This window comes from Nicotiana tabacum, chromosome 22, assembly GCF_000715075.1.
Source record: "Nicotiana tabacum cultivar K326 chromosome 22, ASM71507v2, whole genome shotgun sequence".
Taxonomy (NCBI): Eukaryota; Viridiplantae; Streptophyta; class Magnoliopsida; order Solanales; family Solanaceae; genus Nicotiana; species Nicotiana tabacum.
The window spans coordinates 38,894,088-38,912,314 of record NC_134101.1 but is presented as its reverse complement, the minus strand read 5'-3'; the positions used below and the strand labels follow the sequence as shown (position 1 = coordinate 38,912,314).

The 18,227-nt window shown below is 34.5% G+C and overlaps 1 protein-coding gene across 22 annotated transcripts; it reads right to left on the bottom strand.

Annotated features, from left to right (window-relative positions):
* Positions 1–3,464: 3,464 nt before the first annotated feature.
* On the bottom strand, positions 3,465–16,751 carry LOC107766461 (coatomer subunit beta'-1). Of its 22 annotated transcripts, none has more exons than XR_012705132.1 (26): positions 16,473–16,750; positions 16,177–16,197; positions 16,011–16,072; positions 15,626–15,680; positions 14,615–14,651; positions 14,177–14,502; positions 13,935–14,066; positions 13,701–13,849; positions 12,323–12,391; positions 11,880–12,030; positions 11,688–11,753; positions 11,014–11,202; positions 10,517–10,657; positions 10,340–10,414; positions 10,070–10,246; positions 9,883–9,974; positions 9,673–9,789; positions 9,028–9,142; positions 8,835–8,906; positions 8,219–8,415; positions 6,721–6,814; positions 5,995–6,101; positions 5,517–5,643; positions 5,011–5,231; positions 4,389–4,455; positions 3,465–3,737 (listed from the first exon to the last, which is right to left on the bottom strand). XR_012705132.1 is itself a non-coding variant. In XM_016585265.2 (26 exons), exons 1-25 carry the CDS (start codon positions 16,473–16,475, stop codon positions 4,436–4,438), a joined length of 2,838 nt encoding a protein of 945 aa, XP_016440751.1. In that variant the 5' UTR covers positions 16,476–16,748; the 3' UTR covers positions 3,465–3,737; positions 4,389–4,435. The 22 variants fall into 22 exon arrangements, 5 of the variants coding, with proteins under 5 accessions (XP_016440751.1, XP_016440744.1, XP_075100486.1 ...); XR_012705131.1 differs by having other exon boundaries at positions 4,409–4,455; XR_001643704.2 differs by having other exon boundaries at positions 4,409–4,455; positions 8,736–8,906; positions 16,473–16,748.
* Between the last annotated feature and the right edge of the window lie 1,476 nt (positions 16,752–18,227).

Below are 18,227 nucleotides of genomic sequence, written 5' to 3'. Positions count from 1 at the left end.
GGGTCAAAAAAATATCTAGAAAAAAAAAAATACACGATACCTTCATCTAGAGATCGATGCGCAAGTGAAGAGGAAAAAGTTTGGATATAGTAACTTTTGCTTCTTACACAAGATCTTTTAGCAGTAATCGGAAATTAGTGTAGGAAAACCAACAATAAACGTTTCAAAAAGGCTGCGGTTCATTTTTTTCCTCTAAAGACGTGTTGGTTCTTATGATATATAAGAGAAGGGAAAAATAGGAGAAGTTTTTATACATTTATATTTATTAGTAGAATGTTTAAGCTATTTAGAAGGGTATTTTAGTAATTCAACTTTTAACTTTTGAGGTTTATATTTTTATAATAATATAGATTAGTTACTTTAGCCCGCCCGGGCCCAATTCCAAAAGTTAAAGCTTGCAAGAGTATTTGAAATCAAAAGAAATAATTATTTTCTTACTTTGGACTTCTATTGTATTTTAAAAATATATATTCCTATAAGTTTTTGAAGTCCAACTGAGCCTTAGTACCTGTCAATTTTTTTTTTAATTTTTATTTGAGGTAATTTAGCAAGTGAAACGTTAGATGTTCAACATTTTTTTTGGTAAGTGATTCTACTAATGGAAAAAATCTTATGATATTTATAGTGTGTTGTCGTAAAGATAAGTTGATTAGACAATTTGATATAAAAAAGGACAGGCTGATAGGCCAATATAGTGCATGTAAGTTTTTCCAATGGTACTTAAAAGTTTTTAAAATTTCATATTTGAAATTTAACTTTAAATCGTTTCGATTTAATTTTTCACTCTAGTTTGATTTTTAAAATTGTCTTGAAATAACCTTTACCCCACAAAAATAGAGGTAAAAACTGCATACATCCTACCTTTTTCAGATTTCACTTTGTGGGATTACACTGATATATCGTTGATGTTGTACTCCTAATTGTACATTCCTTCTCAACTTCCCTCCGAAAGAAATATATTTCGGTTCAAGAAAGTTTAAGTTTTTTCTTATTCTCACTAAGTGATCATTTTGATTTATGAAAGCTTGCACAAAAATAATCTTACATAATATTTATAATAGGCTGGTAAATGTATCTAATATTCTAATTTCTTTTCTAAAATTTTATTTACCAAGCATTTGCTACTATCACCATATAAAGACTCTTTAGAATTGAAATTATTGAACATCATTGTAAAAGATTTGTAAAATAATTTGTTAATTTTTTTACAAATTAATAATTTGATCACTTTAAAAAGACACCATGCAGCGGGTATATAGTATTAAAGCTGTAATGGGGCCCATGAGTTTATAGGAGAATTCAAACTAATGCAAAGGAAACCAGACTACCAGAGAGGTCTCAAATGTGAAAGGTAAATGGGACCCACATGTAGAAAAATTTTGCGGAACAGAAGCACAAGTTCAAATGTAGTAATGGCTTTCTTGTCCTGTTGTAGATCGTACATTCATAAAACAAAATGGTACAACATTCTTAGAGCACTGAAACCATAAGATACCCTAATTTCCCAAAATACCCCCGTCAATACCGTCCAAAATTAAGCGTGAAATTCAAAGGGTATTTTTGTCAATTCACCTGGACGACCCTAAGCTCCCCTCTTAGCCTCTTCTATAATAATAATAGTAATATATATATAACAACCATATAGAATCTTTAAGGTTACTAATAATAATTCTAAAAATATGCACACAATCTTTTTTATTGCACAAAATTTCTATTTTGCATAATACATAAGATTTGAAGATTTGCACCTGATATCTTTTCCATTGGACAAATGCCAAAAAATATTTAAATAGATGATTTAACTGTTAAGCTCTTAGATTGTCTTTAAGTGAAAGTTATTGGACATCTTTTTGCTGAAAATTTGGGACGAATCTTCGTCAATTCATGTGTTATATCGCTAGTAAGAGAATGAAATCTAAGAAACAAGCTACAATTACAAAGGTCTTCTATTAATCTTGAAAGAATTTATTTTTCTAAGTAGCTTTAAATGTGTGCCTTAGAGTTTAAATCTTTATCATTTAGTTATGAATTTATTAATAATATACTAGCTTCTTCAATATTTAACTAGTGAAATATGCATATTTTTTGAGATTTTAAATTTGAATATTTTTTATATTTTTTATTTGTAATATTAGAAAAGGAAAAATAATTGATAATTTGAATAATTTTTATCTATAACGGCCAAAAAATATTTAAACGCCAAATGCTGTTATAAGTGTATAACAACTATTCACTATAAAAGCCAAAAAATATCAGAACAAACGAAGTTGTTATAGAAAGGATTGACCGTACGTGTTGTGATTTGAATTTTAATTTGAGATTTTCGGTTGATATTCATATATACAGTACCCTATCGACTAATTAAAGAATGCATATTTTACTTTATTGCACCGTGCATTCAACTTGGATATGAAATGTTTTTTATATTATTCATTTTACCTATTTATTTAATTTTTTTATAAATTACTACTTTCAAAATAGTAATTAAAAGATACTTCAAATTTTAAATTTGGTCAATAAAATAGAATGAAATTACAGTATAATGATTACAATTCACACCTTTCACATAGGCGCCCTCTCTTTGAAAGAAAAAGTGTAAAAAGATTTATGCATGATCATTTTTTTCTATTCAATTTTTTTTTTTTGGAGAGTTATATTGAATCATTACCCCCTATATGTGTGAACAGCTTTGAAAGCGTACGTAGACGTCTCCGGAGAAATTAAAAAATAGTCAGATTTATAAGTGGTAATTGAAAAATAGTCACAATTTCAAAAGTAATCGAAATTTAGCCATTTTTTATGTAAAGATAAATCTGAACGAAAATACTATTTAAAATCCGAAAAATATTCCAACACAATATACTGGAGTTCCAGTATAATATACCGGTCCAACATAATATGCTGGAAGTTCATACACAGATGCACCAATCTCCAGTATATTATGTTGGATCGGTCTGTATTGTAACAAAATAGTAGTTATTTTTCAATGACTTTGCAAACGGTAGCTATTTTTAAATTACCAGTCCGAAAACTGGTTAATCCGTGCTATTTTTACCTCCTTTTAATCCTCCAACCAAAGTTTTGGCATAGAATTATGCCACGAATAGAGGTGTCAATGTAGCCCAATTTAAATCTCTCTCCAATAAACCACCTCCTTTACCGGGAAACATGTCATAAATGAATAGGCAAATAGTATAAAAAGTTGCCTAATACTCGTGTATCACCTATTTATACATGTCTTCAGGTTCGAAGCATATCAGCCTGATAGCCTCTCATATAATTCTTCTTTAGTACAGTATTTATTAGCATTCAGACCAAACACGTAAGATCCACAAACCATAATAGTTCATCACTGAGACAAAAAAGTCTTCCCTTAATGTTGGCAGAAGTAAATGAAAACGCAGATCTTTGACGAACGGAACAAGGGTATGTTGGACAATCATAGAGAAATACGGTCCAAGATATGAACTTAGAACACTTCCGCAGTATTTCCACTTCCATATATATGAATTATGATATAAGTGTTTCCTCTACATTCACAGTGGCATGAACGAATTTTGACGAGTTAAAGAATTGTATGCCTCGTAAAGAATAGAAGAGTATAAAACTATGCTAATAACCGAGCTGGTACAAATGTTTTCTACAAAATGCCACCAAAACCTGTTGCTACAAAATCACACCACTCAAAACAGACATCCAGTCCCTTCATCGTGCCAATTGGGCAATACGTTGAGAACCTGGAATGAAAAGTTAAAATTTCGGTCAAGCGGCCACGGAATGCATGCTTTTTTGGCAGAACTTCTACAAGTTGTAATTGGCACTGGACCACAGCAATGCATATCATGTAGTCAAAAGAAAAAAAGAATTCTATCTTAACCAGCTAAACACAGACAAGAAGTCAAACACTCATTGCTCATTGTGACTGGAACTTGCCCATAAGGTCATCATCTGCTTTATCACATCCAGAATCAGGTGAAATATAGTATAAGTGTAATCAAATAATTGACTTTTATCATGCAAGTGAAAAACTGCAGAACACAATTATTCTATCTTTCCAGATGGCACACACCACACTTCCCAGAATATAAGTAGCACAATTTCTGGTTACGCACACATGAATCACAAGACTGTCCAAATTCTAGAAAAAAAGACATGGTTTCTCCAATTTTTCTTGCGTATAGCTCAAGAAGGTAGAACAACAAGATTTAGACGTACCGAATCTACATAGGCACCAGTCAAGTAGATGAAATGATGTGTATTTAACACAATAGAAATGGAAAACTAGATGTGACTTGAAGCACCCCAATCAAGAAGACACATAGATAAGAACTTTTTATCAGACATGACTTGCATGAAATTACACTTGATGCAGAAAATTCAATTCTCACAGTAGGAATGGATTACATACAGCTGGAACCAACTCTCTTCACTGAACCTAGTGACGTGGTGTAAGCACTGCAAAAAGAAGAAAAGCAAAAGAATGAGAGAAAAGTGACATAAATTTAAAGTTAGTTCAAAACAAAAGGCACAAATAGGGACAATCTGAGAAGGAAAACAGGTTGAAGAAGTGAACTGTCAAACTTATGCCAAGAAACAAATGAATGCCAAATGCTAAAGCTGAAAAATATTAGCCAGTGCTGGAATTTTTACTTATAGCAACATTTCAACTTAAATAATGAAAATGGACTACTACTGCTTGCAGCACCTTAAAAGCTTGAAAGACATTCTTAAACTTCCTGACATGAAGAAGAGAAGACTCCAAAATTGTTTAGTATTTTTTTAGTATTGGCAATATGCTTTCTCGAAGGAAGGGCGATTGTTTAAATTGCTTCAAGCAGTCAAGATTAACGAAAACAAAGAAAACATGCTTTATTAGGGAGTGAGGGTGATTGTTTAAATTGCTTCAAGCAGTTAAGATTAACTAAAACAAGGAGGCATAAAAGAAAAAAGAGAAGAATTTGGAAGGTATGGGAGCCGAATGCAGCAGCTAATAGAAATTCAATTAATCACCAGCAACAAAATTAGGATTTTTACACCGGCCCAACCAATTGCTTTTAGGCTGACGGTTTTCCTTCAGTATTCGTACCCCACTCTTCGTCAACCTCGTTTCCATTGACGAGTACTGCACCATCAGTAGAGTCAGCATCAACCACAACAGCATCTTCTTGGCTCTCTTGTTGATTGTCATCTTGCTCATGTTCTTGCACCTCATCACCATTCTGTTCCACAACCTGGAGAGTTTAAACAAGGCAGAAAATCATTTTACACTTAGCATTTACCAACAACGATTAGTCGTATAAGCTGCTTGTATGAAAGCTATCAACTACCCTCGAGTGTAGGAATATCTTTAGATGTTTGAAATACAAAATAGTATGACACACTAGTTAATTCTCAGCTTCCTATAAAAAAATGCTGTAAATGCAAACTGTGCTTTTTACTTCTTTCTTCTATCAAAAAGATCGCATATAGTAAATGAATCCTCGTAAGAGACAAATAGAAACATGTCCATCTTATACCTCATGCTCCATATCTCCATTTTCAAGGGGTTCTTCATCCATTCTCATGTTGCTGAAAGCTTCTACAAGGTTGGTAGCTGGTCTATCAGCAAAATTTCCATAATCTGCTGCTGGTGGGTACACACCCCTACAGAAAAATTAGAAAAATAACCATGTTGGTGCAAAATTTTCAAAATGAAATTGTGTGCAATTTAACAATTTCATTTTCAGTTAGGCTCATAACTGGGAACCAGTCCACTCTAGTGTTAAAAATGCCCATCCATTCTTTTTATTTAGAACACAACCCTGTTGTGCTTATACTCTAAACAATAAGAGGAAAGGAGCACAAATAGAAAAAGAGATGTAAAATGTGTTCAAAAAGAGGCTCAAGCACTCATAAACATTAGCAGGTCTGACCAAAGCATTAACATTTTCAAAGAGCCACCAGCATGCGAGCTACAAAAGACCACGCAAAGGGGGAAGAGCTATCTATTTACACCTCTCCTCGGCGACTCTAGCTTCAACAGCATGTGCAATTTGCCAGTGCTCAAACAGGTTGGGATATTCTTCAGGATCAGCCAAAGCTTCTGCTGCTTTCTGGTTAACCTACCAAGCGGAAATCATGCAGAAAACTATGTTCAAAATATGACAAGGACTCCAGCTATATAGTCGCAGATAATTCAGCAGACTGCTATCCTGAAGGAAGCCCAAATATGCTATTAGCATAAATGACTAAGAACCTTAGCCTGCTGTTTTTTTAACTTGCACTCAATTTCACATCTTAAAGTTAAAAAGGATGTATGTATCTAACACAGGGTGTTCTCGTGCCACCATTGGCCTCTCAGGAAAGTCATCAAAAATATTTCTTGTGGCTATTTCACAGAAATTACATATAAATGCAAGCAGAACATGGAAAATAAAACACAACGTTATTATCCAACAATATTTATTTTGATGTCTATAGCAGACAAAGAGTATCAGCTCAAAGAGCTCCAAAGTTTCTTTGCACCATTAACTTAATTGTCAAAAAGAATGATCCCCCCAACACAAAACTGAAGCAATTTCCTTATTTTTAAAAAAGAAAAAGAGGAGAGATTTAAAACTGAGGTAACGTCAGAAAACAAAGAGAAGCTCTGAGCTAGAGAATTGGCAGCTCTGGCGGATTTTTAATTATTTAACAATACATGTAAATCTAAATGCACGCTCGAAACAGAATATCACTGACCTTATTGAGGTCCTTCTTCCAAATAGCAACTATTTCAGACACCTTACTTGGAAGATAAGATCTTGCCATAAATGCAGCCTCAGGTATCCGATTGCTACAAAGAAATTGCAATACAGAATATCATTCCAGTTTTGACAACAAACTGATATGTGGCTACTTCATATACTTAATTATATCAACTTCCCGCCATTTAAGCTTGTTCATGAGTGATTCTTGGATCATATTACTTGCTAATCACTTAATGATGTCATTGATGTATAGCAGTGCAATGAAAGGGAAACAAAGTAAAAACCCCTTCAAAAGAAGAAAAAGAGGGAGAAGAAGAACTCACAAGACCCACGACCGCAGGCAATATGCACCATGATTGTGGTCCAAGGAGATTAAGAAAGCAGGGAGAAACAACATTGAAATCTCGATGGGGTCGAGAAGATTTTGGGCAGACTGTGACCCTGGTCTACACAGTTTTGGATGAAATTTTGAAAGCTCGATAGCTCGACCGCAGTCACTACCCAGCAACCGCAGTCCTTTGAGATTTTGTGGCAAATCTCTTCCAGGGCCGCATGGTCTTTTGTGTTTTTGGATCCAAACCTATAAATAGTCGTCTTCTGGGTTTCTAACCTATGATTGGCTGGAGAACACATTTCGGAGAGCTTTCTTAAAAGCAACACTAAGTTTTGGTATAACCACGCCGCAAGTTTAGAGTTTTTCCAAATTTATTCTTTACAGTCATTTCGATGGCTTGTATCCGCCCTATCTTTGACTTTGCGTTGATGCTTTTCATGGGTTGTAACTAAATCACTATCCAAGGTTATGATGACTCTTACGATGCTAAATACAAATTGATTCTTGGTCATTCTAAGGTAGATTTTATTTATCTTGGTTTGTACCGCTCCTACTAGTCTGGCCAACAAATAGAATCCCATATTAGTATGAATTGGTTGGAAATGTAATTCGACAATAAGGCAGACTGAATAGTGTGGGATTAGCTAATTAATTGATTTAATTAAGTTAACTTGTGATTGAGAAACAGGATATCCTTTCACCCCACATAGCTAATTCAATAAGCTTGAGACCAATATATCAAAATTAGTCTACTAGCATAGGGATATAGCTTGATAGCTTAAATTAGGGTAGACTTGCATATGACTGGAACATTTACATGAGTAAGTAATGTCTCCAAGCTAATAATTGAAACCCAAGGCAATCAAGTAGGAAAGCTTTACCTATTAACTTTTAACAAAATGTGTCAGTTCCAGTTGCAAAATTTAATTGTTTAAATTAGAAATAATTAGTTTAATCCATAACCACCTTAAGTGGTTTTTTGAATCAGCAATAATTGTAATAAACCTAGGACTTAATCATAAATGATCTAGCTCCACATGGGATGATAGTTGAACTCTTGGTACACTTTACTTGCCAACGGCTGCAAATTTTCAATAGGGTACCTTGGGGGTGATCGCTAACCAATATAAAAGGATCTTAAATGAAAATTAAATACCTGTCAACCAACAGCTGAACGCACTCATCCACTTTACCCAAGAGGAACAGGCAAAGAAATGCAACATTGTTTTTCCCATGCTCTTTGGCAAAAGATGCTAGTTTAGTTATTCCTTCAGCATCTCCTAATGAAGAATAAAGCAGCAGTAAACCACTCAAGTCATTTGCATGCTTCAAACATTCCTCTGCCATCTCCAGCTGCAAGATATAAAAATTGCAACGTAGGCAAAGAATCCATGTAAAGAGAACAGAATCCAAGTAAAAAGAACACATGCATTTTACAGAAGAAGAATGACTAGGAGGCAGCACAAATCAAACCACAAACACCCTTTACCACTCAATTAGAAAGAGAAATATTGGCAAAACTTTCACAGATGTACTTTAACTGAAGATTTTTCCCAGCAGAAAAATGGGTATAGGTCAGGAGTTTTCAGCAAAAGAAACTTTCAGAAAACTGACTTGGAAGTTCCTATAAAAATTAAGGAGCTTAAACACTGGCCATTTGTAAAACCTCGTACATTTACTTGTTTTTGGAAATTCAAGTGGTTTTTATTCTCCTTTCTCAGAATTTGTTTTCCCAAAAAAGGGGGGCTCAAGTGGCTGTAAGCATCAGTTACCATTCCAGCAGACATTGCTAGATCACCCAACTGCTTCCATTTGGATTCACTCTGCGCTATTACAGCAATTTCCTGCAAACAAGAAGGGGCACAAGCCCATACTTAAACAACATATGGTTTTTTTCACATAAGTAAGTACAAAGGAAGAGAGAAGAGGCCAAACCACACACTTTCACGAGTTAGGAGCCCTTACCTTCGCAATCTCTAATTTACCCAACTGTATGGCAAGTTCAAATCTGTAGTCAGGGTCAGTTGCAACTTCCAATGCTTCCGAAATCATTCCTCGTGATTCCAAGAAACGAGCAACACTATAGGGAACATTTGATCACAACTTAGGAACCTTGATGAATCCCATCATATATGACAAAGAAGTAAATCCCCCACCCCCAAGTTGTGCAGCAAACAGACTGCCGCCTACAACATATTAATGCATACGCCAGTGCTCTCAGATCATGGGCTTAATAAGAGATATGAATGGCATTCAATCACATAGCTTAGCAGCCAGAATACAACCCTAGCAGTGTGTCACAACCCAAGGATAATAAACAATTTTATATCAATACTACAATTGCGCCTCTATCAGAAACTAGATGCACTCGGCTATATGAATCCTCAATATCCATCGCGCACCATTTGGTTTCCAGTACTAAATAATTTGTCTATTAAGGAAATAATTTACATCATAAACTACACAAAAATGAAGTTTGTATTTTTGAACCCCGAGTTCATCACATTCTGCAACAATGTTGAAAGATGAGAGGAAAAATTGCAATCAAGCGCTATTTATTCGTCATGTTCCCAGAAAAGCAAGCTTATTTCAAGAAGAGTAAAGATGTACCTATTATGATGCTCCTTCGGAATTGATGGCAAGACCTCATTTGCTCTGTCCCAGTCATCACGCATCACAAGTGTCTTGTACTCGATCAAGCTGAGCAGTAAAGTATATCCCACAACACTGTAATGGAAAGCCAATGGGCTCATGTGTCAAAGAATCATAACTGAAATAAGTTCCAGAACCATATAGAAAAGTTGCCACAAGCATACTCACTTGAACTCTTTGTCAACCAGGAAAACCCTACTTTGATTAGCAAGATATCCCAGCAAGTACATAGGTCGGTCTAAGTGAAACATTGTGGTAACCTACAGATTATAGAACACACTGTTACTCATCTGTATGAGAAGAGACATTCGGCAAACAAATAGGTGAGCAAAACTGCGTGAATGAACTTTCTTACCTCACCGCCTACACAGTAGTTCAGCCTCGAAGAAGAATTATTGTAAATGAAACAATCTCCAACCCAAATTCCAGTCCTGACCCGTTCATTTATCTCATAAAGAAGTTCAAAAGCTTCTTCAACACCTTGGTCATCTACAGATCTTCCACTATCTAAATGTGCAGAAACAATATCGCGCTGCAGGTTTAATATCAAAGGTACGATCAGAAAAATAGTTCACAAAGAAAAGAAAAGAAAATAATTCAAAAATTGCTGAAAGGGAGCTCTCACATTGTATTTAAGTATGTAAAATGAAGAATCACTTGCAATAGCCACCAGATCACCACTGTCAGCCCAATAGAGGTTCTGAAGTAGTTGAAGCAGAAAATGCAAATGACATTGTAACAACCGTTAAAAGAGTAAAAGGATCACCCTAGTACATATAGAAGTCAAGCTTATATATCTTACTTTGACATTAACATCAATTCTTCGTATCAACCTGCACTCAGTCCAATCGTAGAAACAAATGAAATCATTTGAGCACATTGCCAATAAAGTACCCCCATAGATGTGCTCAGCAGAGAAAGTGGGCCGGATGCTCTTCTTCTCCTGGAGACATCAACATAATCACTTTTAGGCCAGATGGTGAATAAAAGAAACTATAACCCAAGTCCCAATGCACCCTTCAGTTTCAGGACAAAGAGAAGCTAAATGCATTTTACAGAGCTACAACTTATCGCATGCACATGAACTTAAATTTACTTGTCAGGCCCTCAAAGAAGCAAGGGGTTCACTAAAAACAGGGTTTGGAATAGGAGAAAGAGAAGGAGATTGAGGGAGAGAGGGGTTAGCATCTAATTGGAGTACATTATTTAAAGTAATGTATCATTAGATCAGTAATAGGCAATGTGATGCACAAAAGAAATTTAATTTGGGCGGGAGGCGTTAGGAGGACAATCATGAACCTGGAAATTTTTGCTGAAAATCTTAATCCTTGAAGTACTTTCTCTCACAGCATATTCTCCATCAGAAGACCAAACAATTTCCAGGGCTTGGCCAAATGACCTATTTCTCCAGGCCAGAGCAGTATATATGATGTACTCTCCGTCTCCACAAACAACGACAAACCTTCCGTTTGGATTATGCTTTAAACTCTGTGAACAAGGGGAAATAGAATGAGATCAACAGGAAGTGACCACTGGTGACTATATCCTCTAAACTTAAGAGGGCAGATAGAAATTGCAACTAGTACATTCTAGCATACCCCTTTAAACCATGAGAAGATGATTACAAAACTAATGAAACAACACATCTTTAAGGACATAAGGAAAGCAAAGAACCAGGTACAGAGACCATATCTTTCTGGATAAGCATAACTAATACAAAATGGCATTCCATCATGAAAATCTAGACACTGAATAAAGCAAGATCAGCAATCAGACTAAGAGTATATGAATTGCTCTTTTGACGGAAAGAGTAAGAGTCTTTTAATAGGACAAGCATTACAGTATATGAGACCCAAACAGGATGATCACATGAATAACCATTGAACTATTGAACGAGATCCAATTCGCTGTTGCAAAACAGGTTATACAAGATTACACTAAAATGCTTGGTTTCAGCAGCGAATCTGACTCACTTGTGGGTATAGGTCACAGGTTCCCAATTCCTTGACAGCCAAAGGCAATCGTTCTCCCTCAGTAACCTGAAGTAAAGCAAACAAACAGTCCATAAAATAAATTCAGTAGCAATTGAGTCAGGTGACCATAAAACAATATTCAGCAGTAATTTGAGTCAGGCAAGCAAACATAGAGGCAATTTCATGTCATACCTCGTAATCTGCCCCCACACTCTTGATGTTAACAGTTTGAATCTCATTGTGCTTAGCCCATATGACTTTTCCACTATTATCCATGCTAACAACAGGTACCTCTCGACCAAGTTTTACCATAATGGTTCCCTCATCATAGCCAATTACAACCCTGTATATTTAGCATATGAATCATAACTGCAGTTATCTGAATGAATGCAAATAGAAAGCACTAAGCAGAAGATGAAATCCTGATCTACTTCTTAGCTCATATATTTTCCTAAATTTCACATATTTTGTATTTGTTAATCTCACAAGTCCCTAACATTGACCTTTAAAAAACAAAAAAAAATGCTAGGTAGAAAGAATATAAATAATTGAAAAGCAAAGTAAATGTGGAGACTAAACTGGTTGACGTCAAAACAGAACAAAATTATAGCTATAAATCAATTATAGAAACTCACCTTCTTGAACCTTTCATGTAGCCAATAGCCCAAACTCTTTCAAGTCCATAATTCAACGTGTTCTCAAGTCTGCATGAAATACAAATGAAAAGAAAAAATCAAGAAATAAGGCCCAAGATTTACAAGAGAATACAAGGAGTCAGAACCAGAGGAGTGTTTACACATGTGAAGGATATATTTCATCAGTTTATCTTAGGTAAAACTACAGAAATGTATCAGTTTTTATCAGAAATAATTCAACACTCTGTAGAGTCTGCCAGAAAATGAAGGTGAACAAAAAGATCAAGAACTAAAACCCTAAGACCTAAAAAAGAATACAAGGAATCAGAACTAGAACTAGAACCAGAAGGGTGCACACAAAGAGTGAGTGATAACCATTTTCGAAAATGAAAGTCACCAAAAGACGAGATGCACTGCTTTTTAAGCGGTAAAAAGTTTTTCCAACAGATAAGTTCATCTTTTGAAAAAGAATTCTAGAAAATCATCAGTTTTCAAGGGTTAATTGATTAGTTTGATCTCAGAAGGAAAAATGAAAAGCAAAACGAACCACTAAAATAGCACTATAGAGCCTCAACCATGTTAGATGTTTAGCCCATTAATATGAACAAACAATAAAAATAGTTCATCTCTAATGCAAAAGAGGACTTCAAAAACTAAGTGCTCGTATCAATTATCTCCAGCAGCATGTATGGATGATATTCATGCAACTTGATGCAAAAAGTTCAATGAGGATATATTCATCCCACAATGTCAAAACCCCAAATTACATTCCTATGTTTTACCTAAGATGAGATTTGAAGAGGAAATATGAGAGTAAGTACAATGTTTTCTTATTAGGAATTAAAAAGAGAAAATAGACATAATTCTGTAACTTGTGTCATGTTATCTGTTGCAAAGAGATTCTTTTGAGAAAAAGGGACACATTTGCATATAAAATTAAAATGGAAATGGACATACAATTTGAACTAAGGGAGTAGTGTGTACCCTTGAATCCCCCCCCTTTTTTTTTACAAGAGGCAATATTTCAACAGTGGGAACACATTGTGCCACTATAAAAAATGTATCTCTCGACAAAGCGATGGCAGAGCTTGATGGGGAAAAAAAAGGTAAAGCATGTGCTGTTTACCCATCAATAACTTTACATAGGTCATCACTGTAAATCAATCAAAGAATTCACATTGACTGATTTATGCAACTAACAAAAGAAACCCTTTACAAATTATGCTAACATATGCGTTTATCCGCATAATTGGTGTCTATTAAATTAAGGAAACAATGTATTGGAAAGTAAGAAGTGTGTCAAAACATGAACCATCTTATCTAATGGTAAATAAAAACTAGACATAAGCTGCAATGAATAAGTAATTCTGAGTATTACCTGTAAGTAGTTGCATGCCATATACGAACAGTACCATCTTCTGACCCCGTGATTATAATAGGAAGATCTGGATGAAAACATACAGCAGAGACGTTGTGTGTGTGACCTTCAAGAGTCTGGACACAACTTTTCGTCTGATAGTCCCAGACCTGTTCCGTGATCCAGAGCATATAATTCAGTTTTTATATGGGTACTATCAACAACAGAACATAGAAATAGGTTATCGAAGCAAACCTTAGCAGTATGATCATCGGAACCAGTAATTAGATATGGTTTATCACCACCAGTGAAATAGTCAACACAATTAACCCCTTTCAAATGGGCATCCAGCGTGAAGTTAGGATCAGGAGAGCCAAGGTTCCAAATCTAGAAGCCAAGAATTTCCAGCCCAAATGTCACATAGGTGAATAACATATATGATGTATTTATATTTATCCCAGGAGGAAGGGGACGAGAGGAAGAAGAAAAAAGGTTACCTTTATAGTCCGATCAAGAGATGCACTAGCAAAAGTATTGGTGTCTTTAGGATTAAATGTGACTTGCATCACATAATGGGAATGACCCTCAAAAATTTGAGTGCATAACCATCCCTTCTCCCAGTCCCAGAGCTTTATAAGCATGTCGTCAGATGATGACAGCACATATGGTAGAGTAGGGTGAACAGCCACACACCTAATATAATCTGTGTGCGCCTCAAATACTTTGACCTTATCCATGGTATTATAATTGTATACACGAATAAACATGTCATCGGCACCAGCAACAATCCACTGCTTGCGTGCTATAAATTTCGCTGATCTAACTGTAAAGAATAATTGAGGTGTTAAAAAGAAATGCAAAACTTTGTTACAGTAAAAGGTTGCTTATGCACACCCTAACCAACCAAAAGTACCATTTTGATTCTATTAACGGACCTGGTAATTCAGTGACTTCGAAAGATTGTGCCATTGTCTGCAGTAAATAACGAATCACGCATCAGCATTTTATCAATAAAGCTATTACAATGTAACTTCTGCTCTATTAGGACTTAGGGTAATGCTAATACAATTGCTTTTTCATACTAAACTAAGAAGTAGATTTGCACATAGTGAAGAAGAGCTGTGTCTCATATGACTAAATGGTATGCTAATATGTAGAGATACTACTGATATTGACTTGAAGCTACTGTAATATAAGGATATCAGTGGTGGAAAATTACTATTACGGGCAGTTCTGGCTACCAATTTTACAGGTATAATTAACAGCTCCTAAAATGTGGCTATGTTAGATATTATCCCAAAGGACAAGCGCAAATAAGAGGAAATGGTACGCCATAAGAAAACGAAAGACATGCCTACATACAGGGCAAATCAAATGATGAGCTCAATAGTAATCTTGGATTTTTCAAAATAACCAACAAATTTGGGAGCTACAACTATCAACTTGTCTTTAGGTACAAATTGTTGGATATTTGCATACTGACATCTTCACATGATCAGACCTGAAGCTACCAGCATAAATTGATCTGCTTCGCAAGCATCATCAACCACTCCTTGACGAATCAACACCAACAAGATCATAATAATCAAATGTTCTGGCTCAAGGACTTATTCATCTTTGCATGGCCAGACACCAGGAAAAGAGCCCTTTAAGCCCAATCCCCCCCCCCCCCCAATATGTTAATCTTGACATATGAAAATCAGCTACGACCATAAAAACTGCTCCCTCACATCCATTTCATCTAATGCACTTTCTAGTTTGGGGTTAAGTGAACTTTTATGACGATTGGCCCAAGACCATAAAAGCTGCTCCCTCTCATCCATTTCATGTATAGTACCTTCTAATTAAGCAAACTTTTACAAGTAATGATATCATACATCTTTCACAAGATTCAAGAATTCAAATTAAATAGGAAGCAACGCAAGTTTGGAAGTAATCTCCTATACCTGAGTCTGGTAGTTCCAGATGCAAAGAGTCCCCGAATATAAACTTGCCAGTATCCTGTGAGCAGACATAGCATGAATGAGCCACAAGAACTAGACTTATAGTGAAAAGGTAAACTAAACGGCATGGCACCCCGAATCAAAACAAATTGCTTTAAGTAATGACATCAACGTCCTACTAAACCCCCCACCCACCCAAAACCCCCAAAACCCAAAAAAAAAAAAAAATCCTCCCCAAGAACAACATAAACTTTGTAATTTTACTTTTTCCTAAGAATATGTCAATCTACAATACAACATTAGAAACTACTTAGCAAGCATAGGCATTAAAACTGAAAAAATAAAAAATAAATAAATTAGAATGTTTGGTAAACAAAAATTCAATTACCATGGCTCCGTAGGATGTAGATCCACGGCCTTTACCCTTTCTGATCTTTGAGCAAGTTTCCTCTGATCAAATTACCACAGTCATCACAGTATGTATCGATAATACAAAAATGTAAGCAAAAATATAAACAACCGGTAATTTATTGAATTTGAATAAAGTATAGTACCTTAATCTCCAACCTTAGAGGCTGTGCCATTGCAAATTCGAGATTGGAAAAAAAAAACACAGAAAGGGAGTGAAATTAAGTTAGTAAACAACAAAGTACCAGATCTCAAATAATTCGTCAACCTGACATTCAAATTATAGTCGAGGAATTAGCCAAGTCACGTGACTAATGGGACACAAATGTAGTTCTCGATACAGTGATCCGTTGCCGCCATTAAATCAAATCAGATTTGGATCAGATCTAAGTTGTAACGTAATGCGAAAGCATTAAGGAAATACTGAAATTAATGGACTTACCATTTTAACAGATGAATGCGGAACTTAGCTGAAAAGGGAATAAATCAGAGAATTGTGTATGAATTATCCTAAAGATCCACTAGCTACTCAGCTAAGTGGAAAGTGCCAGAAAACAGACGAAAGGGAGATCGAAAGAGAGAGAAAGTGCGTAGAGGTTTTGCTAATGTCACAGCACAACCTCTGTAAGAAGAAGACGAAGAAGAAGAAGAAGAAAATGGGACGAAGGTAGGGAAAATCATGTGTAGATGATGCTTTGAATTGAAGTTACAATACAATGACAAATTTTTACATGGACTTTTTTTCATTTTTCTTTTCCCCTTTGTTTCTCCTTTTCCTCGGAGCATATTCATTTTTGGAAAATCCGAAAATATCTATTTTAAAATATTAGTAAAACTCATATATATCTATCTTCTATCTATATTATATTAAAAATATAAAGACCCTCAGCGAAATGTCATTCGACTTTTTTACCCTTTTAAAATAAAGTTCATACTTGACAAAATAGTCTTTCAATTATTTTCCTAATAGTTATAAATATTATTTAATTATTTTCCTATATTTAGGAATAAAGATTTAATTAGTTTCCTACTATTTAGGAATAGTCATTTAATTAGTTCTCTATTATTTAGGAGCAGTCATTTAATTATTTCCTAATATTTATAACTTTTATGTTTTAATACCTTTATGTTCTAGAATTTCAAGTACATTGAATTTGCACTGTGAAAGTTTTGTTCATGTTCAAGTTCATTCATACGTTGGAGTATCAAATTTTAGGTTTAGAAGGGTCTTTTTTAGTTAATAAAATTTTGACATATTATTCACAAGCAGCTCAATTTGACATATTATTCAAATTTCAAGTTCATTCATACGTTGTACTCCTCTTAGGTTTAGTAAAAAACAAAACACTTTCAACTTCTTTTTGATTTAGGAGTCTTTATTTTTTTTAATAATATTTTCTTTGTCTATTTGAAATATACACAATTAAACCTTATTTGAATTATATAAGTGACTACTTCTATTAAAGAAACTATTATTCCATATTTTATTATCAAAACTTTGTGTTGTTCGAGTATTGAGCAAAAAGATTTTGTATTAGTAGTTGAATTTTGAATTCACGTATTTGTATTAGTAGTTGAATTCATTCACAGACTAATTTGAATTTTGCATTCACGTATATTATTTATATTATTTTTAAAAGTTTATTCTTATTAATACGAGGGTCAGGCGCTATATTAAAAGCATGAAGCCCCTTAACGAAATATCGTTCGTCTTTTTTACCCTATAAAAATAAGTTTCACACTAGACAAATTAGTCATTTAATGCTTTGATAATATTTAGGAGTAATTGTTTCCTTATTTTAACTACTTTGTAAGAATTTCTATATAAGATCTAAAATTTTTACCTTATAATTTTATTTTCTTGTTTGAACTATGTAATATAAATATAATATTATTTGAAAATTTAGATGGGAGAGCATTCTCGCCTATGTTCCTCGATGAAGTATCTATTTTTTTTAATAACTCTTATGTAGTTATTTCAAAATTTAAAGCTTAATTTGGTAGGTTTTAGTGTTCCCTAAAAAGGATGCAATATCAAAAAAATAAAAGACTGAAAAAATAGGCAAAGTTGTTTCTGACAAGAAAAATCCCACAAAAATTGATTCTTAGGCCTTTTGTCATTATATTTTAAATTTTTAACCACATAAGAACAATTTTTTCCCTCTATTTTTCTTTCGTATAACCTATTCACTGTTAG

Coding starts and splice junctions, on each gene's coding strand:
- LOC107766461 (XM_016585265.2), bottom strand. Junction 10,415..10,516: donor GAATTGATGTTAATGTCAAA/GTAAGATATATA, acceptor CAACTACTTCAG/AACCTCTATTGGGCTGACAG. Junction 8,907..9,027: donor GTAAATTAGAGATTGCGAAG/GTAAGGGCTCCT, acceptor TCTTGTTTGCAG/GAAATTGCTGTAATAGCGCA.